The sequence below is a fragment of the Pan troglodytes genome, chromosome 15 (assembly GCF_028858775.2).
Source record: "Pan troglodytes isolate AG18354 chromosome 15, NHGRI_mPanTro3-v2.0_pri, whole genome shotgun sequence".
Taxonomy (NCBI): Eukaryota; Metazoa; Chordata; class Mammalia; order Primates; family Hominidae; genus Pan; species Pan troglodytes.
The window spans coordinates 66,446,116-66,470,776 of record NC_072413.2 but is presented as its reverse complement, the minus strand read 5'-3'; the positions used below and the strand labels follow the sequence as shown (position 1 = coordinate 66,470,776).

The following is a 24,661-nucleotide window of genomic DNA, read 5'->3' as shown; positions in this document are numbered from 1 at the left end:
TTTGGCTTATACAATATTTTATAATTTTTGAATTTCAAGATTTAAAGAAAAATTTAATAATAAAAAAAAAAGTTAGCCGGGCGTGGTGGCGTGCGCCTGTAATCCCAGCTACTTGGGAGGCTGAGGCAGGAGAATTGCTTGAACCTGAGAGGTGGAGGTTGTGGTGAGCTGAGATTGCGCCATTGCACTCCGCCTTGGGCAACAAGAGCGAAACTCCATCTCAAAAAATAAATAAATAAAATAAAAATAGTGAAAAAATTTATCTGAAAACCCAGATTTGTGGCTTCCCTTGTAAAATCCGACATTCTGGCAACATGAGGCCAGCATCCCACAAGATAACAATTGGCTAGAGCTGAGACTGTGAAAGAGAAATTTTTCATGACAGTTGTTAAAGACTTTAAGTAAGACATTATTCAAGAAGGAACACTGCAATGGGGTTTTGCAGCCGTGGAGAGAGATGGGCTCAACTCCGAATACAACAAGGAAAAGTGGTAATGTGTAGCCAAAGAGCAGGGTGGATGTTAGTGGATGAAAAATTACTAAGAAGAAACACCAAGGCTAGGGGGATTCCGGCTAAACATACCCGGAGTTCAAGAAAGGGCAAGGAAACACAGACATTTAGACTAGCCTCTCCTTCACTCCTAGACTCACATCCACTAAAAATAATATGGGCAGACTGAAATTTGAATGCATTTGGTTTGGGTTTGGCTTTTAGCCATCTGATGAGGTACAAAAGTAATAGTATCTAATGAATAAATGGTAAAGCATACTACCACAATTCAGTTTTCCCCCTAATCCTCTGGTTGATGCATGAATTCATATAAAGCACAATTTCTCTGACTCATTTGAAATAGGGCAACACCACACGTGACTAGTCGTCCAAAAACCATCATGAAGATTTGTGAATAACTTCCAATAAAGAGCTTTGGGCACTAAGAACACAATTGGCAAAAACTTGATCCAAACCGAGTCCTTCACTTGTGTTTTAAAATCTTAGTTTGAAAGTTATTTGGGACTTCTTAGTCAAGAATCTGGACTTTACAAGACCTGAGGGTGGGGGCTGGAGAAGTGCAAGGATCAGGGATAGGGACAAGGGATCCTTGCAGGGGACAGAGAAGACCTTGGGGGTTAATGAAGAGAGAATATCTTCCCACTTGCTTGGTCAGGGTTCCTCAATGGAAGCTCCTCTTGCTTCTGCTGATGTCTGTTTTTTTGGGAAAAGGAAGTAACTCCAAAGACTGGTGGAAGGAGGAAAGGTAGCTGGGTCCCATGGTGGGAACACAATTTTCTTTAGCTGAGAGAGGGATTTTATTTTCATTCCTCTTTTCATTACACACCTTCCCCAATCTTCTGTATATTCTTAAATAAATCTCAACAGCTCTTCCTTCCCACTCACTAGTCCTATACCTCTGTGACTGGGCACTTTAACAGGGTGAGAAGTAAGATCCGGGAGTCAGGGGCTGGAGGTGAGCAGTGAAAAGAGATGCCTAGGCTGTGAGGGTGTAAGGGGACCAGGTCTACAGTTATGAGCAAGAAGCAAGAGGGAATGAGTATGCTTGCAGTAGTCCAGTTACAGGGTGTAAAGCATGCCCTGGAGTTCATCACTGTCTTGCCCTGTCACAGCCCCTCTAGGAAAAGCTGGCCTTCCCACACCTCCTGCTGCTTGGGCAGCCATGTTTTCAGCGACTTCCTTATCCAACAAGGGTTTGGTTAGCCAGTGACCAATGATGTTGTCTGAGACAAAACACTAAGATAAGTCCGAGCTAATCAGATTCTCTCTTCAGAATTTTAACCAAGGAAAAAAGCCAATGGGAACTGAAGTTGAAAGGCTAAGAGAGAAACACAGGGTGAGCCATGTGCAAACTGAAGTTTTGAGTAAATAAACTATAGTATGCAGGACAAAATCTGCTGGGAGAGTGAGAGTAGCCCTGGGCAGACATGTAAAGAAAAGCAGAGACCCCAGGATAATGAATTCCCAGGGCTGCCTCCCCTCCAGAAGGCTTTCCAATTCTGCACCACCTATATCCTTAACAGTATGTGTCCCCTTTTACCGGAGATAATTGAGACTCCTCTTCCCAATGAAAATAGCCCAACTGGGCCAGGCACGGTGGCTCACGCCTGTAATCCCAGCACTTTAGGAGGCCGAGGCGGGTGGATCACGAGGTCAGGAGATCAAGACCGTCCTGGCTAACACGGTGAAACTCCGTCTCTACTAAAAATACAAAAAATTAGCCGGGCGTGGTGGCGGGCGCCTGTAGCCCCAGCTACTCGGGAGGCTGAGGCGGGAGAATAGCGTGAACCCGGGAGGCGGAGGTTGCAGTGAGCCGAGATCGCGCCACTGTACTCCAGCCTGGGCGACAGAGCAAAACTCTGTCTCAAAAAAAAAAAAAAGAAAGAAAATAGCCCAACTGTAACTAAAAGTTTGTACAAGTTTCATGCAGGTAGGTTGAAAGCTGAATTATTGTCTGAAGACATTTGCTTTAGGGAGAGTGAGTGGGCTGGCTCTCAGCAAACATGGCCTACCACCACAGCTTACTTGGAAGCAGCTTGTGTACTTGAGATTAGGTTTTAGGCAGGAAATAGGGTGACCTAATTTCTCCTTTGTTCTTATCACCTCAGGGTACGCGAAGTCTATGTTTGAGACCTGAAGAAAGGAAGTCTTGGCATCTACAAAATACTGGTTTGGTCTGAGAAAGTTAAATCCCTGTTAAGTCACCAAAATCCAGGTCCACAAACCTCTCTGAGGAAAGCTTTAAAACATGATTTTTTCATTGGTTGAAAGGAGCAAAGAGGTGTGGTGGTCATGTTGGTTCACCAACAAGAACTGATGAATCATTTGTTATCTCCCATTTCAAGGCTCAGGAGGGCTAAACTGGAAGGAAAACCAAAAGCAGCTCTTGTCAATATGAGACCTCCTTCATCTCTTATGTCCTTTGGAAATGCCCCCAGGCAAGGCTGCCATCAGCACTTGACTGAAAACACATGGAGGCAGCCCATTCAGAGCAGGAATTCATTACTGAAAGAATAATAAGGGAAAGTTTCTCTCTCTTGCAGGGAGAGCTGCTTTCTGGAAAAGTCACAGGGCTTTGAAGGAACGTGCATCATGTCTGGTAACAAGCGGCAGAATGGAAATGGAAGGGCACATTTCCAAAAGTCTTTTCACACAAGGCATGATGGTCTGGGGTCACTCAAACTAGTTGTTCTATCTTGAATGTGTCATTGAAATCAGGCCATGGCTCCCTTGAACCCACTATCCCTTCCCAGAGTTACTTGTGTCTGAAAGCTCTAGAGGAAAAGTACCCAGAGTTAACTGGTCTTTCCTGGCTACCCCTCTATTTCAAAAGGTCACCTGTGGACTAAAATAGGCTGCAAAACTGTTTGGTCTTCCTTAACACTACCCCATAAATCTTTGATGTATGCCAGGTAATCTGAGGGAAAGGTATATACAAGCGTGAATATGGAAGAAGGAAACATTTGCAAGCCCACTGGGTATAGCTGTGCATGCCAAACATTACAGGTGTTCACCAATATCCAGTTCCCCTTTCCTTCAGAACATGGAGGAAGTGGTACCTTCCTGCCTCCTGGAAGTTAGGAGTGGCTGCATGGCCAGGAGAGTAGAAGGAATGTATATCATTTTTTGAGGGAAGGACTTAATTATCAGTGCTCAATCTCTCTCTCTTTCTTACTTTCTTCTCTCTCTCCCCCATCCACCTTTCCCTTCCCCTACTGTGGCAACTGTGGCAGTGCATGTTAATACTGAAGTGCAATATTGAGTCACACATGGAGAGCTTGTCTGGAGAGTCTCAGACATGCATGGATTTTGCAAGTCACTGAGATTTGGGGGGACTATTTGATAGGGAACAAAACCAAATGTGTCCTGACTTATGTCTAGTGATTTATTGGTTTCCTCTCCTCCCAGATCTATTTGGAGTTTTGGAAAATATGTGTTCCATCTGAACCCTGCCCTCACCGAAATTCAGAAGTAGGCAGTGTGTTTTCTCTCACACTTAGGATGTTTGGCTGAGAAGTGTGATGAGTGCCTTCCCTCCATTTGTGCAAAAGAAGCCTCTTTGAATTCTGTAGTGGAATGAAGAAAGTCCTTTCACAGCCACAGGATAAAAGTGATGGTGATGATATTGAAAATAAAACTTGGAAAAAATGACCCTTCCAAATGGTTCCAACACCAGTTTTTAGGCTAGAATCAGATATTTTGCACTTCTCCTTGCCTTCACTCACTTTTCTCCCATTACCTAATCCTTATCCTCCCTTTCCAGAATTCTCATTTGGCAATCCTGGTTTTGCTGGACAAACTTTTACAATCCTGTCTCTGAGCAGTCATTTTGCTTTGTTCACAACACACAACCTAAAAGACATTATGCACAGAGTTCAAGGCTCTCTGGGTTAATCCAAAATGTTCACCCTGTAGGCTGACGGGGACCACACATTTCTGAATCTTCACCAGGACTGCAATACCTTAATAGAATGGCCAGAAGGCTAGCAGGATTAGGGAGACAAAGTTGAACTTTGATACACACACACACACACACACACACACCCCCCTAAAATATCTCTGAATTGCATCATTAATTACTTTCAGTAAAAGTAATTAATGATACAAAATGCCACACTAGCATCTCATGGGTGGTACCAGCTTGGCAGATTATCAGCTCACGGGGAAGAATGCTACCTGTGTCCTTCTTTCTTGTGAACATTTCCTGGGGCAACTTTCCTGTGCATGTCTTCTGCTCCTTAAAAATGGTGACAGGAGAAGGCAGTGATGGAACCTCTACTATATTCTGAGCATCACTGCTCAGAGTAGAAGATCAAACTACTAGCATTGTTCCTGGTGATTCTTTTATTTAGAAAATATTCACTGAGTTCTTTACTATTGTGTGTGTAGTATTATGCTGAGTACTTTAGTAAACTTAGGATGAATAAGAGTTGTGAACAGAAATATTACAGGGCAAGGGATGAAAGAGAAAAGAGAGTAGAACTGCCTGAGTTCAAATCCACATTTCATCCTTTCTGGTGACAAACTGAACCTCTCCTGCTTCAGTTCCTCATCTGTAGAGAAGGAATAATACAAAATTCTACCTGTAAGATTACTAGAAGCATTAGAGAAGATTGTGTATGTAAAGTGTGTGTCAGACATGCAGCAAGTGCTCCATATCAGAGGCAGTGCTTACGTCCTGTCCCTGCAGCATGGTTTGTGGTGAAGGCCTGGAGGGCCTTGGGCAGGAGAGTACTGTATTGGTTTGTCAAACACTGGGTATAGGGCACTCTCTTATTGTTTCTTGGGGTCAAAAAGGTAGTTTCAAGGAGGAGCCACTTAATTTTTGACATTTGGGATTAGGATATGTCTTCCTCTTGCTTTTTTCAGACACTTTTGAGTGATCCATTTTAATGTGTGAACAATGTAGCTTTTTTTTTTCTTGGCAGACAATGGAGGTGAAGAGAGAACAATTAGGAGTTGCAGAGAACAGACAGCATCTTCCTCAATGTAAGGGAGGAAAAGTAATATATTTTCCTCACCTATCTCAAGGTTCGTGGCTGAGAGCACTATAAGAAAACACAGATTAACAAGAGAAAAACATATACATTTTCCTTTTTCTTGTTTTAAACTGAAAGTACCTACTAAGTGACTCAACCAAAACCAAAGAGCCTTTTATGACTTCACCATGGACTAAGAAGGGGTTCTCAAAAGAGAGTGCAGCCCTCCCAAATCCAGAACTACCCCCAAAGAGAGTCAAAAGAAATATACAAATAAACCCCCCAAGAGCTGGCAATACTTGGTAGGATAGCTGGAAATAGGGTGCAACCCACATTTCTGTCCAGCCGTATTCTTGAGTTCCCTCCCCTGAAGTTGGTTGGGGAACTCAAGACAGCTTGTATGCCCCAACAGGGAGAAAATCAAACCAAGTTATCAGGACAGAAATTGAGACAAACAAGGAAAGAGACAGCAGTCCCTGGGAGGGAAAGGATCAGTAACAAACGAGTACCTTAAAGCCAGATTTAGTCAGAGAGTCACAATATAGACATTTTTTTTTTTCCTGCTAATCTGAATTTGGGAAGGAAGGGACAAGGAGAAATTTCTAACCTCTCTCTTGACCAAGCACTACAGACAGAGATCTGGGAGAGCTGACTTTGATAAGAATTCTAATTTTTCCAGCTTTTTGTCAGTTGCCCCAGGATCTCATCTGCAAGATCCAGAATGAGTGGGGTGTCTCAGTCACCCCATATTGGGCACCAGAAACTGTAGGGGAGAAAAAGTAATATCTTGCATGAACGCATTGCAAGGTTCATGGCCAAGGCCCCCATAACAAAAGACAGATTTACAAGAGAAGGCCGGGCTCACACCTGTAATCCCAGCACTTTGGGAGGCCGACGAGGGCAGATCTCCTGAGGACAGGAGTTCGAGACCAGCCTGGCCAACATGGTGAAACTCCATCTCTACTAAAAAAAAGTACAAAAGTTAACCGGGCATGGTGGCACATGCCTGTAATCCTGGCTACATGGGAGGCTGAGGCAGGAGAATTGCTTGAACCCGGGAGGCAGGGGTTGCAGTGGGCCAAGATCATGCCACTGCACTCCAACCTGGGTGACAGAGCAACACTCCATCTCAAACAACAATAACAGCAACAACAACAAGATTTACAAGAGAAAAGCATAAAAATTTATTTAACGTAAGTTTTATGTGACATGAGAACCTTTAGAAATGAAGACCTGGCTGGGCGCGGTGGCTCATGCCTGTAATCCCAGAACTTTAGGAGGCTGAGCTGGGAAGGTGGCTTGAGCCTGGAGGATCACTTGAGCCCAGGAGTTCAAGACCAGCCTGGGCAACACAGTAGAGACTCTGTCTCTACAAAAAATAAAAAATTAGCCAGGTGTGGTGATGCCCATCTGTGGTCCCAGCTACTTCGGAGGCTGAGGTTGGAGTATTGCTTGAGCCTGGGAGGTTGAGGCTGCAGTGAGCTGTGATTGCACTGCTGTACTCCAGACTGGGAGACAGAGTGAGACTCTGGCAAAAAAAAAAAAAGAAGAATAAGAAGAAAGCCCACCCCCAAACCAGGGAAATCTGTGTATTTTTATGCTTAAGTTTGATGAAGAGTAGACAGTCAGGCAGAAGTATGATTGGAGGACTAAAGAGTATGATCTGATGGGAATAAACTGGGGGAAATTTAGCAAGGCCTGTTTGTTCAGATTCTTCTCTGTCCCTGTGTCTTCAGAGATAAGGACATTCCTTTCCTCTGGGTAGAGAGTGAACACTTCAGGAATGAACATTTTACAACCTGCTTCAGGAGAAGAGGGGTGAGGGGAAGGTGACAACGGCCTTCCTGCCTCTGCTGTTTTTTCAAGGCCAACGTGCCGGATTTTGGAGTACTGTATCCTGAACCCTACCTCCAACTTCTCAAATAGTCCCTTGATGTTTGAAATTAACCAATTCATGTCATAAGAATCCATAGGAAATGTATATTTCCTGATTAAATACGAAAACTCACCTTGGTTTTCACCAACATTCTAATGAACATCCCAAGTTCTCAAAATGTACCTCACTCAGAGGGAGACACATGGTCACAGCCTGGGACATCTTCCTGCTCTGCCTCTTCCAGGTCTACCCAAATCCTTCTTGCCTTCCGATGCACAGCACACCAATACCTTCCCTGATTCACTCCAGCTGAATAAGATGCTCTTCCTATTGCCCTTGCTGCCCGGGGCTTGGATGTGATTCTGCTTTATATTATAGTTAATAGTTTGTAAGTCTTTTCCCATTCCTTGGAGTACATTTTTGGAGGGCAGGCACACACTGAGCTTTGTTTTCAAGCTTTACCTGAGCACTTGGTATGCGCTCAACAAATACTGAGTCGTTAAAGGACTCAGTCTTTCTTCATCAATCTTCATCAATCTGCACCTACTTGGTGCACAGCACTCTGTTGGGCACTCATAGGAGACATAAAATAGGATGAGACTTGATTCTAGCCCTCAATGCACTAAAAATCTCTGATGGAGGAGCAGGTACAAAGTGATTCTACAGAGGACAGCTTGAGGTCACTAACAACCTGGGTAAGATAGGTCACAAGGCCAAAGGCTGGAAAGATTTAATGCCTGGCTTTGAAGGGGCTAAAGCCCCCAGACCTTGCCCTGAACCCAGTCTGATGCTTCAATCAGAGCCTCATGGCAGTAGGAGTGTGTAGGCTGGGTGTTCTACTGGAAACGACTAAATTATCCTACGGGTCACCAATTGATTTATTTGCTAATTGACTGGCCCAGCTTTGGGCTTTAAATCTAAAGAAATCATTTCATCCTTTATTAAATACTACATGAGTCTCAGTCTTTGTTCTGCAGGGCTATACACAATATACCAATGAAACTTGAATTTACACTACAATAGTTATGCCACTAATGACCTTCAAATGCCACTAATACCATACATGCTCCACTTCTCGGCTGGATCTGAACCTGTCAGTGAATTCTGAGCCCATCGACCTCCCTCTGACACAGAGTCGACCCCCTTGCCCATGCCCGCCCCCAGCCTCCCACATCATTCCATGATTTCATTTCTGAATCGGTTACTATTTGGAGACCCCAATTCCTTTACACCTACTCTTTTTATTTGGTAGACAATACTTTATTCGGAAATGTTCCCTCCTGTAATTACAAATCTTGTTAGTCATCCTCCTCCTCTCCCCAGGGGGATTGTGGGCTTTAATTAATTAATGTGGTTAAACCGCTTTGAGGTGCCTGGTTGAAAGGTGCTATATAAGTGCAAATTATTATTATGGCTGTTGACATCCCATGGCGGCAAAGCCCTCAGCCCTACACATCTAGAGACCTGAACAAAGGCTTCTTCATCTTCACCTTCCCTGCTAGGTCTGAAATCGCTAGCTCAATGGTTTAGGAGCAAATCTGTTACCATCTCAACAGCAATCAACTAATTAATCCCCATTATGTCAGCTTCCGTTTCCTTCTTCCAAGCAGTACGGTCCTGTTTTATTTCACAAATCACACCCCCATCAACTCTAGACAAAGGTCACAGTATCCCTATGGCCTCTGTTGGCCTAAAGTAAAAAAAAAAAGAGAAAGTTTGAAAAAAAAAAATTGTTATGAAATGCACTAACTTCCCACCAGCAACCTAAATGGAACTTTCCTCCAACAGCAGTCCTCTTTCATACGTATTGCCCACAGAGCCACTGGCCTTGCAAACCGGAGATCCAGAAACACAGCGGAAGTGTGGGTTAGTGTCCCGCAGCCCTGGCTTGACTAAGGATAGCTATAGACAAAAGGGGAGTGTCGCTGCACTGGGTGGGAAGAGGTCATCCACAGAAGCAAGCACCCCTCTTCAGCTTTCTCTATGACCCCCAAGTTTCCCCTGAGAAAGCCAGCTGCCATCTGTAGCCAGGAAGCCCTCACAAAGGCAGGGGACCATGATTTAGATGTTTTGTGCTATACCTAGCACACCACAGTCCTTAACAAATGCCCAATACTTCCACTATGATGGTAGCCATTGAAAGCAGCCCTGTGGGGGAGACTTGGCCTCGCATAGGGACGCGGCTGACCAAAACACTCCTTACAAGGTTGTGCCTCACACCCTTTGTTCCAGTGGATGTGGGCAAGCCTCAGGGGGTCATGTCTTCATCTGCCTTCATTTATCCTCCCTATTGAAGGGCTCCTTCAGGACATCAGTCAGCCTCTGTGGGAAATGATTTGGAGAGCAATAAAAGAACCTGGGCTCTCTGGGAGGGCTTCAGAATTCAGTAAACATCTGGACATGGAAGGCCAGGTTCTCAAGCAGTCTAGCTGGGGAGATGTCAAAAGAGAGAAAGAGCTGTGTCTGCAATGCAAGCCCTTAGTTCTGTGGCGACATTTGTTGTAGAAAGACACAGACACCCCAGTAGGTAGATAGGAAGATTTTTCAAAAGCTCCTCTATTTGTCGGGTTTTGTGAGTTCAGTGCACTGTTTGTCAGTTCTCATGGCATGTGTGAGGAAACAGAAGTTTCGCATGGCTGGCGAGCAGCATGTGATGGGTGTTCTGACTCTGTGTGAGCTATGAATAACCTGAGGTTGCATAAGCCTGTCCTGGTAGTTGCTGTTAAGCTGTCTGTTATCCTTGAAGTTTGTAAAGCCCTCATGGGTCAAGATGACTTACTGGATTCTCACCCACGAGCACATTTTAATTGACAAAAAAATTAAGCACTAAGTGGCGAAATGATTTACACTTCATCGGTGAAATTCAGGATCTGAACTCTTGACTCTCAACGTTGCCTTTATTGTTGAGTCAATCCATTTAGAACACATTAGTCAGCATGACTCAACATTCACTACTAATCAGCATTAGTGATGGAACTAATCAGCATTCCCCAGTGTCCCTGAATCTATCCTCAAATAGCAAAAGAAATTGGCTTCTGTCAAGAGACAATGGAATGCGGTTTTTGTCAGTATTCACAAGCTGAAATCCAGTCCAAGTCCCACGTACTCTCAAGAACCTACCTCAGTCATCCTACTTGGAATAAGTCTATTCCCTTTATCCTTCTATATTCCACTGTTTGAACCTTGGTAATAGGTATCACAGTTGGCTTTTGATTAAACTTATTTAACTACATCTCTCCTAACTAGATTCTGGGCTACTAAAAGGAAGGGACCTTTTTTTTTTTTTCAGCCTTATATCCCTTGACCCCTGAGCACCATGCTTTGTGAACAATAGATGCTCAACAAATATTTGCTGAACTGAACTCACTGAAATGCAGCTTAAATCATATTCCAGAAAGAACATGAAGTTCTTTGGAAGAGACTTTCAAAGAAAATCAACAACCTGAATTGATTTAACATATTTTGGTACTGTTACCTGGCCATTTTTGCAAATGCAAATTGTTAACTCTGCAAAGATAGCCAAATGGCTTCCAGGTTCTAAAAGAGAAATGTAAATCCAGTCTAACTATAGTCCAGGCCTTGGAATAAAGTTTTTCTCAATAATGTTATTCCAACTGATATTTTGTTTCATTTTTTTTAAAAAAGTAGAGACAGGAAAAAACATTTTGGAAAAAAAAAAGTGTTTGGTCTATGACTTTGGACCCAAGTTCATGCCCTGCCTTGTGCTATAAGCAATAGTAGCTCTCATTGAAGTTTCTTTCTTGGATACTGCATAAAAGCAAAACACATACTAAAGTTCCTTCCTGAAGGAGATTCTGTTTTGGGTGGGCAGAACAAGATTTTTGGGTGCTGATCCTTGGTGAAGTGATACCCTTTCTCTTCTACTTTAGAGTCTGGAACCAAAGAGGGTCCTGATGGCACTTTTCAATACATACAATATTTATGCTGCATTTTAAGAGTATAACTCTATTATGCAACAAGCCCAGCCCTTACGTCTGTACTACTGCACCTAATCTCTGCAACTGGGCTCCTCAGAAAGGGCTGTGTCACCGAATATTCGTTTTCTTTTCTCATGATAACAGAAATCCCGAAATTTAGCTGGGTATATGGCCACCCAGATTAATGACTACATTTTTAGCCTTTCTGATCATATATTTACAGACTGGCCAACATCATATAAACAGAAATAATGTGTATAACTTCTGGTTAATGTCCTTAAGGGATGGGGGATGCTTTCCCTCCCACCACCATTCTCTATCTCATGCACATCCTGCTACTGGGATGGAGGGCATGATGCTGAACCATTCTGGACCATGGTAACGGCAACATCCTAGGTGTGACAGAGCAAAAAGTCAATGGCCTGGGCTCTTCGATAGACATGTAGAGCTAAGCTGCCAAACCAGCTCTGGACTGCATTCCTCCTCGGCACTACATGAGGAAGCAGTACATCTCTATCATGTATACCACTGTTAGTTTAGGTTATAGTTACACCTGGCCAAACTTATAATCTAACTGCACTCAGGGACTTCGTTGAAGGATTATTGTATCAGTATGACCAATCCATTTTAGCTTAGAATTTCCAGATTCAAATTTCAGGACAGGCCTGAAGTATCTCAACAGAGGCTCATGAAGCCTGAGAGGTAAGTTGCCACAGGGGCTTCCCTGATGGAAGATGAGAGGGCCCAAACCCACTTCGGATTTTCTAAAATCTTAGGAGCCCAGGCTGAGGGCTTAGAAATGGCTACAAACCCAATTTTGAGGCAGTGAACATTACTTTACCTTTCTGGAACTCAGTTTCCTCAAGTGAGAATCAGGGTGATGGATGAGATTAAAAGCTCACTTTCTGGGAACTATTATATAGTTAACTTTAGGGAAATGAAGAATTTTTTTAAGATAGAGAGAGATGGGGTTTTGCTCTGTCACTCAGGCTAGAGTGCAGTGCATCCCTAAAGAAGGCATGAGAAGACTGCCTATGGAAAGATGACAACAAACTTAACGATTATACGAGGCTGCAGAGAAATTGGTCTACTATCTCCAGAACGAGTATAAATTGGTAAAAGTCTTTGGAGAGCAATTTGGGAAGATATAGTAAAAATGGAAACGTGTAGACACTCTGACCAGCCATTCCATTTTTTATATATACCTAGTGAAACTCTCATACCTAAACATCAAGAAGCACAGGTAATAAAATTGTTACAAATAATCAAAATTTCCATAAGTAGGGGAGTGGGTAGCATGTGGTACATTCACACACTGAATGGATGTGGATATCTAAGGTGAAAGAATGTGACCTGTGTATCACGTGGCCTGTGTATCATGTGACCTGTGTATCACATGGCTATATTACAAAAACAGCGTTAAGCAACAAAAGCAAGTTGTGAAATCGTGTACAATAAATCATTTATGCAAATTTCAGAATGCACTCAAAATCAATCATTATACTATGTGTGGATTCACATATATGTAGAAAAGTTTTTAAGAATGGAGAGGAAAGATGTAGACCAAACTCTGGAGAGTTTCCACTTTTGTGGAGGAATGTGGGATAAGGAGGGAATGGACCAGGAATAGGTACAAAGGAGTCCTAAAGTTTGTCAAGTTTCATTCCTGTAAATAAAAAAAAAAATCTGAAACAAATGGGACAAAATTTTAGTATTTGTTTATTTGGGGTGTTAGATTCACCTGTTTTCTTTTATGATTTTCTGTACTGTTCTGTATTTAAAATTTTTTTCATATATTATAAAATATTTCCAAATATTGTAAAATCTCTCTTCAAGGCTGATTGCCAGAAAAAAAAAAGTAAACAAAGCAGAGAGCCTGTGTGAGAAGATGTCATGGAGGGAGGGGATGTAAAGTGAATGTGCACAGGGGAGAAGAGAACTGAGCAGATACGAGTCCTTCCTCTCCTTTCTCATCTCCCTGGGAGGTCCCACACTAAGAGGCAGGCAGAAGCAGCAAAGGAGAGCGCCTTGGCCTAGACAAACTTTCCGAGGCTGCAGTGGCACCTGGCAGGCTGGGGACAATGTGACAGGCCTGCTTTGCCTTCTTCTCCATGACCTCTGGGAGAGGAGTTCACTCTCTTTGCTCCATTGAGTTCCAGGGCTCTTTGCCCAGGCTCCTACAAGAATGCCAGGCTGTGCCAGGTGCGGAGGTGGTATTTACCATGCAGACACCTCTGTACCTGGATGGAAATAAATTGAGAATCTTCTGGGTCACTTTGAGTCCAGCAGCATAAAACATTTTGATAGGTTACTGATTCAAACTGAAATCTGATGAACTCAAGTGGTGGTATTTGGGGGGAAATTTTTGTCAATAAATCATCCAGCTGGCTCAGTGACTAAAAAAATGGGGTGGGAAAACTTAACGCAAGTTTGTGACAAGGGAACAAACAGAAGAGATTAATGCCTGTCCTGATACATTTCAAAAGGTGATCAAACTGTTCTTGATTGCAAAAGCAAAGCAAGAAAGATGAGGCACATAGCTTTCCAGCTCTAAGAAAGATCGCTGTTGCTTTGTTTTCTGTTTTCTTCTGCCACCCTATGCCAAGTGGTTGGAGATATGGGAAACTAATTTCATCTCCAGCACCTTCTCCGGACCTGTCTCAGGGTGCCCTGGTCTCCCCAGCTCCCGCTCATTCAAACCTACACTAATAGACGACAGCCCCAGGATCCAAATTAAACCTGTCATACCTGACTTTGATTTTGCAAAAATGATATAAAAAACACACTTCTGTCTTACTGAGGAACTAAGCCACTATCTTCTGTCCTGTTCCAAACAACCTGGCTTTTCTTTTACAAATCCTCCCCAGATCCCTGAGGAAAGGAGTAACGGGGAGGCTGTGCTAGATCAACCCTTCATTCCCCTGGACCTCCCCTTCCTTAGGTTCTGTTTCACCAAGTCCGCAGGTGTTTGTGCCTATGAGCCCCTGAAAACTAGGAGGGCTCCCGGAGAGCTGGGACCTGGGTTTTCCTCTAGGCCTCCTGCAGCGCCAGCAACACAGCCCAGCTGCTTTCAATGACAGAATCTTTATTCCTGGCCTTGAGTCCCAGCTGTGTACTGGGTGGCACAACATTTGGGGCTTGCTAAGGGAACAAAGGACATGACCAGAAGAGAGGTGGGTCAACCTGGAGCTCACTGTAAACTCCCTTTCCTTTCTGCTGCCAGGTGCTTCTGTGGGCACACACCATTAAAGCTGATTCCCAGAACCAACTCCTGCTCTTACCTCTCCACTAGGCCCCAGCACACTTGAGCATCACTCTAAGAGGCTAGCCAAACTGCTGAGCTTTTTCACTTAGTGGGCACTGAGACTTGCATGGTGAACTCTGGGGACCAAAGGAAAAATGGATTCATGAGATCCCCTCCTACCCCCACATTTCCCACTTCATTGCACAGAGAGGCTCAACTCTCTCTCTGCCTGGGATCTCAGAGTCCAAACCCTCAGGAAACTGGTGGCTGTGAGCTCCCTGTCCTTTGGGGCCTAAGTATTTCCAGCATCCAGAGGCCAGGATCCCAGACAAACGCTGGACAGACAAAGGAGATGCAAACAGGATGGTATTACCATGTTAATGGCCTAAGTTGAGGCCTCCTGAAGATGCTGGGAGGAGGGGGGTTCTTTCATTTACTTTTTTTCTTCCTTTTTTTTTTTTTTTTTTTTTTTGCAAAAGGAGAATAGTTCCGCTTTCTATTTTACTACAACAATAGCATGGACCGGCTCCTTCAAGTGTTTCAAAAAGCAGCCTGAGAAATCTCTAACCAGCCCCTCAGTCTCTCCAGCCTGCCGCTTTATTGTCCTTCCCATCCCAGTGAACAAAGGGGAGGGAAGGGTAGAAGTCCCCCAGTTGCTGACTGTTCTCAGCATCCTAATCCTTGAGAACCGGTGAGGGAAATGGCCTGTGGAGCTGGTAAATCGAATTCTGCCCTCACCTTTTATTCCCTCCCTCTGCTTGAGCACTCAGGAGTTCTTCAGGTATTATAAAATCTCCGGGCTAGCAGGCCAGTAGGCATCTTGGGGCTTGCTAAGGGATAAAAGGCACTGAGGGATCATTCCCTACCCCCACGGGTAGCTGGTGTGGTTGGCTTGTTTCCACCATCCAGGTGGCTCTATTGAAGACCGAATGTCGGCCACAGTGGCTGGCGGCCTCCCTTCTAGTTGGCAGCACAGGAGCTGCCCTGTCTAAGTCCCTGGACATGGGCTGCACATCCCACCCAGAGCTCCAGGTGCCAACCTCCACACCAACTCGGGGCTCACCTGCCAGTGCAGCTCCTCATGTAAGAAAAGCTACTTGGCCTTGACTGATGGTACCTTTCCAAGTTTTCCACCCAGGGACCAAGGGTTTCTTTGCTTTAAACCTAGGGAATCATGCAGGTGTCTTTTAGTTTGGTCATGTGGTAAGAAGGGGGGAAAATCAGCTTTGATGTTGCAGTATGTGGAGATCTCAAGGGTACAACTGGGCTGAGCTAAGGGAATGATGAGTACATCCTCTCCTAGGAGGATCGGACAAAGCTGATGTGACAAGGCTGTTAGAGATCCCGCAGGATGGTTACAACAATCCACGTAAGAAAAACGTTTTATGCTGCAGCCCCCACACAAACTCATAATGTATGTGGACATTCACAAACACACAATCACACAAGAAATATTTTATGAAATGAAACAATATGTGTGATATAATCTGATATTTTTTCTTCACTCTTTCTTCTGTCTTCTCTCTCTCTCTGTTTTCAAATGCTGGTTGTGATTCATCAATTTCACTTCATGACCCACCAATGGGTTGCGACAGTTTTCAAGGTCTTGAATCAAGGTTAATGTTTTCATTTTCCAGCTGACAAAATCAAGGCCCAGAGATTTTCTCAAGATCATACCAAAGCTGAAGGTAAAATCCAAAGGTTCTTTCTAGTAAATGAGGGGCCTGCATTTTCTGGGGACCTGCATCTTTTGTTTTCCCAAAGTCTTTGGGAGCACACAGCAAGAAGGCAGAGTGTGCCAAGAGGTTTGTTTTCAAGGGCATTGCTGGTAAAAGCAGAGGTGTTCCACTGCTTCTGGGAAACCTCAGAGAGGGATGTGTAGCTTGGGGGAGTGGGATAGAGAAAACAACTTAGTAAGCAACCAGGTGAGGTTCTGAGGTCTCCTAACCAAGCATTTTATTTACTGGTTGTTGTTCTTGAATTATAAGACATTTTCCTGAATTTTTCTCTTTTCTGGACACAGCTCCAGGTCAGCCTCCTTTAGTGATCCACTTTCTCCCGTTTTCCAACTTTTTCGAAAAGTCATTCCTTGCAGTTTTTTAACCTCTACCAATTCATTGTATTTCCAGGCTCTACTTTCTCTAAATAACTTTCTCTTCCCTCTTAAAATCATGATCTTAGCAATGAGCATCAGAGAGGCAACTCAGTGACTCTTCTTCTCACAAAGGTTATCCCAAAAGTTATCCAGATTTGACCAGGCTTAGAAATGCTATTTAACAAAATGCCTAGTGATCAGGGTGCGTGTATCACATCAAGCCTCTTCACACATGTCATCTGAGCAGAACAAACTTTTTTCCTCCTGAAATTATCTTGTAATCTTCCATAGAATTTCTTGAAATCTTCAACGAAATTTGCTACTTACTATACTTCTAATCTTTTAAGAAGGCCTCTAAAAATGAAGAGCTGAATGCCACCCTGTGTACTGGGTAAATAAAAGTCCAGCTTTCTGATTGCTTATTAGTTATACACCCGTAGAGAGTATGTAACAAAGAGGCCTGCTGTTTGCTTTGCTTAATCTGGTCTTAAAATCTCTGCTCCTTTGTCAGAAAACACTATTTGCAATTGTAAAAAAAAATATTTACCAAGGAACTTGGATAGCATAAGTCAAAGGCTAAGAGCCAAAGGTCGTAGTTCTCACCCCAAATTTCGTGGACCTGAGAGTCCCCGCTGTGGAGCTCAGCTGCACCAAACAAACATGCCGCTTTGTGAGTCCATTAACAAGCAGACATTTTAGAAGGGGAAGGAAAGGGAAGGCTGCAGCCTGTTCCTTAGTTAGAAGCATGAACTCTCCAGCCTGCCCTGCATATTCCCTGCTAGGTCTTTGCACTGCATTGTGTCTCCATGAGGAAATTACAGGGACTGCCCTGTTTCATAAACCTGGGAAAAATATTTAACTTATAAATCCTTCAGGGCAGGACTTCTCCCATGGACAGCAGTGACAATATGCTCCTCTAGGGTCAGGCCAGATATTCACCTAAGCATCTCTGTGGGTGGGGTCTCCTGCCCCACAGCAGGGGACAGATGTGTATCCTGAGCACTTCTGTGCGGATCCTTCCTCATCCACAAAGCAGTTTTGTACATCTGACATTGTGGGCTGACTCTTCTAACAGTGCTTGAATTTACCCCTTCATGTTAATTGCTTTCTGGAAAGACCTGTAATCGGGTGCCTTTCCTAACCACTGGCGTATCTAGCATCTGAGAATGAATCACCATTGTAGATCAGTGAGTTCCAGGACGTGGCCTCAGGGTGCTCTACCCTAAGCAAGAACTCAGCTCCTTCTAAGTCCTGGGCTCACGTCACAAGGTGCAGGTCCTAAAGGTCTGGTCCCCAGCAGGAAGACCATGTCAGGACAGGACAGGAAAAGGAAACAAGATAACCAGAAGGAGTCAGGGAAGTAGGGCTCATGGAGCCATGACATTGTGCCCCAGAGGCTGCCAACCCAGATAGTTCTTTAGCTTGTTAAGCAAGAAGGCTCTGGGGCAGCATTGGCTCCTCACCTCCACACTGGTGTCAGAATCATTGCCCACTTCATGCCATAGGATCTGCAAAGAGGAATGGGGTGGTAGCAATTCCGAGCTTTCTTGGTTTGATCCTCATGTTTTGATTGTCTCATTCTGTTAGGAAATTCTGTAGGTCTCCTTCAGCCCTACCTCAATATTCTCTGTCAAATTCTTGCCACAACTGCCGCTCTCTTGCTCTCATTAGCAAATATCACTGGCCAATGCATCTTGGTTTTTGATTCTGTCTGGAGCTAGCTTCTATCAGAACCATAGCACTAATTACCACTAGCAATGGGCAGCACTGAGCATAAGCTTAAAGAAATGGCTTAATCCAAGGATCTTACCTTGAAGAACCAGGCCTTCCTCCTTGATGGTGTAGACAAATGAGGTGAAGGGAGCCAGAGGGGACTTGGCAATAAGAATCTGCACATAAAGCACATTTTTCTAGGGTTAGTCAAAGGATCAGGGATGGGCCTCTATTCACACCCCTTCCCACTTTGAGACAAAGTGGTAACATAGGACTGTAAGTCACAAGGCTTATTTAAAAAAAAAAAAAACCATTTTATAACCCAATGTTTAAATGAGTGTTATCCTTTCAAAGTGGTCACCTTAAAAGGCTATACACTTATTCCAACTATTCTGTCATCAAATGCCATATTCTTGAATCAATTCTTCTAGAAATAAGTCTCATTATTTTATAACACATGCTTAAATAGCTACCTTTCTGCCCAAAAATAAACCTAGCTTGATTCTCTAATTTTATTTATAAACTGAGCTGTTTTACTAAAAAAATTCAAAGCTACCTTTAAAAGATTTACTATCACTGCAAATATTCAAAATAACTTGCGAAAGGCAAAGCAATTGAAGGTTTCTTTGTTGGCCCTGGTCCTTCACCAAACCCTTTACTACGTGACTACATTTTCTATTACTTAAGGTGTAGAGCATTTCCCATGGCCCTTGATTGTGGGTTTAGGCATATGACTTGCCAGGTGGCATGACATAGGTTGTGCCAGTTCCCAGCCGAGGCCTCAAAAAGCCTCAAGTATTCAACGTTTGTGCCATTGTCAGAGAAAAATATGTCCATGCTAGTCTGCTATCTCAGAAGAAGGGCAATAGATACCTGAAACAGAGTTGGCCAGGAAGGCTCAGGCTAAAGAGTTGACCCCTAGAGACCCACAGATACACAAGTTAAATACCACTGTGTGCCTCTGAGATTTTGGTAGTGGAGTCATGAAGCATTAGTGTGTGCAGCAAGAGTTAACTGATATACCAGCCAAAATATCAAAAAATGCTTTCAGCAATGGCATTTTCCTAAGACAACACTTATTTTAAAGGAGATGGTTATTTGATCATTTAAAAAAATCAGTATCATTAAGCCATTATCACATCTCATATGGTTCTACAGAACCTCTAATAATTCGTAGATTATTTTATTATAGTATTTCTACTGAAGAAGATTAATATCAGTTTCCTGTTTTACACATTAAAACATTGTCAGAAACAAAGACAGTTTGAACGCTGAACCATGTAGGTAATCAGGGAGGCAAGAGAGAAGGAAGAAACAATTTCAAATGATCAAAACGCTTATATATAATATCTTGGCCTATCTTAATTCAACAAATATTTGCTGTCAACTATGAGAAGAGGTGGAAGAATGTGATGAAAAGATCACAGGTTTTAGTCATAGGCTTGGAATCTAGCTCTTCCACTGATCGGCTAGGAGCCTATGGCAGAGCCTACAGTTTTCCTCTAGCAGCCATTCCCCTTCTTCCCTTTAGTAAATAACTCCCCAAGTTTCCACATTTCTCTGCTTCTTTTGCAAGTAGGTGTGGCTATGTGACCAAGCTTTGACTAGCAGAATGTGAGTACAAATGATAGGTAGAAATTCTGGATTATGTTTTCATAAGAAAACTGCGTGCCCTCCACTTTCTCTTTCGCTCTTCCCAAGGCAGGAACCAGATCCAAGCAAATGGGTGTGGACAACACTCTGGGGATGACAAGGCAGCATGAGAGAGGGAAGCTGGGTGGCTTCAGAGAGCATCAGTGTCTCCCACTCGGGGTCACCAGTCCTCTCAGGGCAGAGCCACTTGGCTCAACCACTGTATTTTGACATCTTTGATGCTACAGTGCAGCCTGAATTCTAACCAAAACTGTGACTCTGGACAACCTAAACTTGTTAAGTCTCAGTTTCCCCACCTGTAAAATGGTGAGAAAAACACCTTCCTAAGTGGCATTATTATGAGGATTAAATTAAGTATACAAAATACCTGTCACTGTGTCAAACACAAAATAAGTTCACAATAAATAATAGGAACATTTCCAACTAACCCATCACACATATGGTTCCCTTAACCCTCACTCACCAAATAACAATATACTTGGCTCCTACCAGAAGAAAGTCTCCAGTTGAGTTGCAGTAATTTTTACAAATGTTCTAAAGTTATTTAGATACACTAGTTCATCATTCTCAGAACCAATGAGAAGAAAGTATAGGTGGGCATTTACACTTTCATGTCAAAAATATCTCATTTGAAAGTTAAGGTAGATCGCTTTCTGCCTGAGACAGTTCGGAGATGGTTCAATGTGAATTTATTTATTTATTTATTTATTTATTTATTTTTTATTTTTTTGAGACAGAGCCTAGCTCTGTCGCCCAGGCTGGAGTGCAGTGGCGCAATCTCGGCTCACTGCAAGCTGCACCTCCTGGGTTCACACCATTCTCCTGCCTCAGCCTCCTGAGTAGCTGGGACTACAGGCGCCCACCACCACGCTCAGCTAATTTTTTGTATTTTTAGTGGAGACGGGGTTTCACTGTGTTAGCCAGGATGGTCTTGATCTCCTGACTTCGTGATCTGCCTGCCCTGGCCTCCCAAAGTGCTGGGATTACAGGTGTGAGCCACCACGCCCGGCCCGGTTCAATGTGAATTTTAAGGATATCCCTTAGAAGGGGAATGGCATGGTAGAAGAAAAAACAGTGGTTCTCGATTTTAATGTGGGTTTGCATCACCTGTGGGTCCTGTTGACCTACACATTCTGATTCTTTAGGTTTTGAGTGGAGCCTGAGAGAGTCTGCATTTCTAACAGGCTCCCAAGAGACGATGATGCTGTGGTTCATAGACCACATTTTGAGTAGCCAGGTTCTAGGCAATTAGCCTGATTGAAGAGTCTAAGATGGAGAAGCAAGAGATGGGAGATGTGGGGCCAGTTAGGAGGCAACTCCAATAATTCAGTGATGAGATGATAAGGGCCTAAACTATAGCTGTGCCAGAAAGAGTGGTAAAAAAGGAAATGGATAAGATAAACGTAAATCCTTTAGATCAAATAGCAGTAAAAATAAACTAAACATATAAAAAAATCTCAGATCTTTGTTGTCTGTATGTAGCAACTAGACATGAAACCAAAAGGGTGTAAATAGCAATAAATAAAGTATCATGCTATATTTTTAAAAATATTACCATTTTTATTTTATGCACTGCAGAAACTGAGACCCAGAAAAAAAGAATGTAATATTTCAATGAGACACAAGAATGGCATCTGAGCCTAAGCCTTCCAACTCTGTGGTGCTAACTCCACCTTCTAATAGCCAGTCTATGAGCAAGCCCTGAACCCCAGCCAAAAGGATCTCACACCTGGAGGGACCTCTCTGCCGGAAATCAAAGAGTTTGGACAGGTCACTGATTAATGCACTGTCCTTCTGGAGCAGGATTTATAATGAGTCATCAAAAGGATGATCTGTGTGCAGTCAGAAAAAAGGAAGTGATAAGTTATGTCAGATGAATTCCATTTCCTTTCTTTGGAAAAGAACTTCCAGATTGATAGATCAGAGGGCTACCACCAACAAAAAATATCTGATTTCAGCAAAAAATGTGACAAACTCTCTTGATAGCCTTCTGGATAAAGTGAAGATAAGTTGAGCTGGGTGCTAATACCATTAAGTGGACTTGTGAGTGACCAAAAGATCAGTAGTAACCTGGTGAGGGGCAGCAACCTCTAGTAGATGTACAGAATTCTAGCTTGGTCTTACTGACTTGAATGAGATTGCTGATGTATTCAATTACACCCATACAACAAATATGAAATCTAGCAGGGAATAGAACTGACAAAAACTGCTCCTCTAATGGAGCTTACATTCTAAAGAAAGATAAGAAGTACAAAATAAATAAAATACGTTATGTTCGATGAGTATATGTGCAATGGATGAAAAGAGCAGATAAAGAATATAGGAAGTGTATTGGATTGGAGGTGGGGGCATCAATTTTGAATAGAGTATCATGAGATCTCACTGAAGAGGTGACATTTGGACTTGTGAATCATGTAACTAAACCCATTGATGAGATGCTGAATTGACGCGAAGGTAACAGAAGACAAAAAATTTAGAGAAAGAGGTCATATATTAGATCAGATAAACATGATATCAAAACAAATCTCAATTTGGTTAGAATGTTGGAACAAATCCTACACATTGTTTGGGATGCAATTTTATTGAACTAAATGAAATGCCTTGTCCTTGAGAACAGAGCACCAATGATTCATTATGGAACAGCCAGAATGAGATTCAGCATTCAGAAAATGGAATGTTGGTTAACTATAGTTCAATATTAGTCAGCTGTGAGATGTAATTCTCAAAAATCTAGCAAGTTCTCAGGTTATATCAATGGAGATATAGTATGTGGAACAAGGGAGGTGATAGTCCTGCTCTCCTCCTCACCCAGGAAACCATGCCTGATGCAATGTGTTTGGACTGGGGCCCAAATTCCAAAAGAAAAAATGACAAACAAGAAGGTGGTTGGAGGCCCAAAGCAATCCATGACCACAAACACTTCAATGCAAACATCATGGTAAGAGGACTGGAGTGAAAATTCATATTGCTTTTCTATGGGTTTTCTAACCTGAAGATTCTATAATATTATATACTAGTATATACTATGTGAAGATGCATATTGCTCTTACTATGAGTTTTCTAACCTGAAGATTCTGTCATATGCTAGTATTATACACTAGTACATACTATGTGAAGATGCATATTGCTTTCACTATGAGTTTTCTAACCTGAAGATTCTGTAATATTATATACTAGCATATACTATGTTAAGATGTATATTGCTTTCACTATGAGTTTTCTAACCTGAAGATTCTGTAATATTATATGCTAGTATTATATACTATATGAAGATGCATATTGCTTTTGAGTTTTCTAACCTGAAGATTCTATAGTATTATATACTAGTGAGGGGAAGTGTAAATTAGCTTTCTAGCCCAATATATTTCAGGAAAAAAAGTGACGCTTGCCATGTATCTTTGTGGATACATATAGATTCCTCCCTTTTTTTGATCTGAATTAATGCCCCATGACCCTTCTGCCATTCAAACTATAAACTATCCTCTTCTAAAGCAGAAAACCCCCCAGCAGATAATTTAGGCTGTGCTGGTTCAGATGTTCATCCATCCCATAAATCTGGGGAGTTCTAATCATTGTCTGACTTAGGTGGTTTTCAAGTATCATTCTATCTTCTTCAATACATGGTGCCCTGCAGGGAGGCCTAGGTACTTAATAAAACAACAGGGCCCTAGTGAAAAATTCTGATCGCACTCAAACCTGTGTGCAATGTGTGAAAGTTGGCTTTGGAAGTCTGAGGGTTCAAAGAAATATGTAACTGAGCAAGAATGAGTGTAGATATATGTGGCTCAGAAAGCCTGGGGCTCCTTGTGGTAGGTATGTGGTATGTGGGCAGTTAATCCCATCTCCCACAAATAGCCAAATTGTTTCTTCTTGAATATTTCCTTCATATCAGACCAGCTTGGCTTTAACTGCACTCTAACAAATACACTTTCTCCTCTCTTTACCTATCCTTGCAAGGAAAGTGGTCACCCATATTTTAAAATTCTCTGGAGGGGTCGGGCCTGTAATCTCAGCACTTTGGGAGGTTGAGGCAGGAGGACTGCTGGAGGCCAGGAGTTTGAGACCAGCCTGGGCAACATCGTGAGACTCTGTTTTGATTAATTGATCCAACTATCCATCAATTCTTTGGAGGAACATTTAAGGTATATCCAATATGTACTCGATGCTGGATCCCCAATCCCACTACCATCTGGAAGCAATTTTTGTTATTTGTGCCATCCACCCACCCATCCATGCACTTTTTCAATCCACAGATATTTACTGGGCTCTTTTCTTTGTGCTTGGCACTGTTGTAGGTGCAGGGGATAGAGCAGGGAATAAGACAGAGAGGTCCGTGATCTCATAGAGCTGACATTCTGGTGGCAGAAGACAGACAATACAGGGAAGCCTTTGGGCTTTTTCCACTGTGACATTCCACTATGTGCTCCTCACTCTAGGGCATTCAATCCATCCATCAACAAACATTTATTGAGTACCACACTCTGGGCCAGGCAGATTCAATTTACACTCTGTAAATTTGCACTTATTAAAATACTGCTACCTGTTTCTACCTCAGTTTATTTTTTAGAGGCAAGCTCTGAATTTTCAGTGGGACTCAGCAGATCTGGGGCATTTTCTGTAATCTCACTCTGTTCCCTTCTCTAGGGCCCAAT

At 42.8% G+C, this 24,661-nt stretch overlaps 1 protein-coding gene across 14 annotated transcripts in view; it reads right to left on the bottom strand.

The window, feature by feature from the left end:
• The window catches only part of RAD51B (RAD51 paralog B), a 914,255-nt gene that overhangs the window by 243,159 nt on the left and 646,435 nt on the right, over positions 1-24,661 (bottom strand). For 11 of the 14 annotated variants that reach the window (XR_010151168.1, XR_010151169.1, XM_016926252.4 and 8 more), the window contains one exon: positions 18,454-18,532. Coding sequence is in view for 12 of the 14 variants with exons in the window: in XM_016926252.4 (XP_016781741.1) it covers positions 18,454-18,532 (79 nt within the window). In the remaining 2 variants the exon portion in view is untranslated. Of the gene's footprint in view, positions 1-6,650; positions 7,019-14,982; positions 16,186-16,474; positions 18,152-18,453; positions 18,533-24,661 lie in introns of those variants that run through there. The other 3 variants (XM_054666046.2, XM_009428003.4, XM_063793608.1) reach the window with 3 other exon arrangements.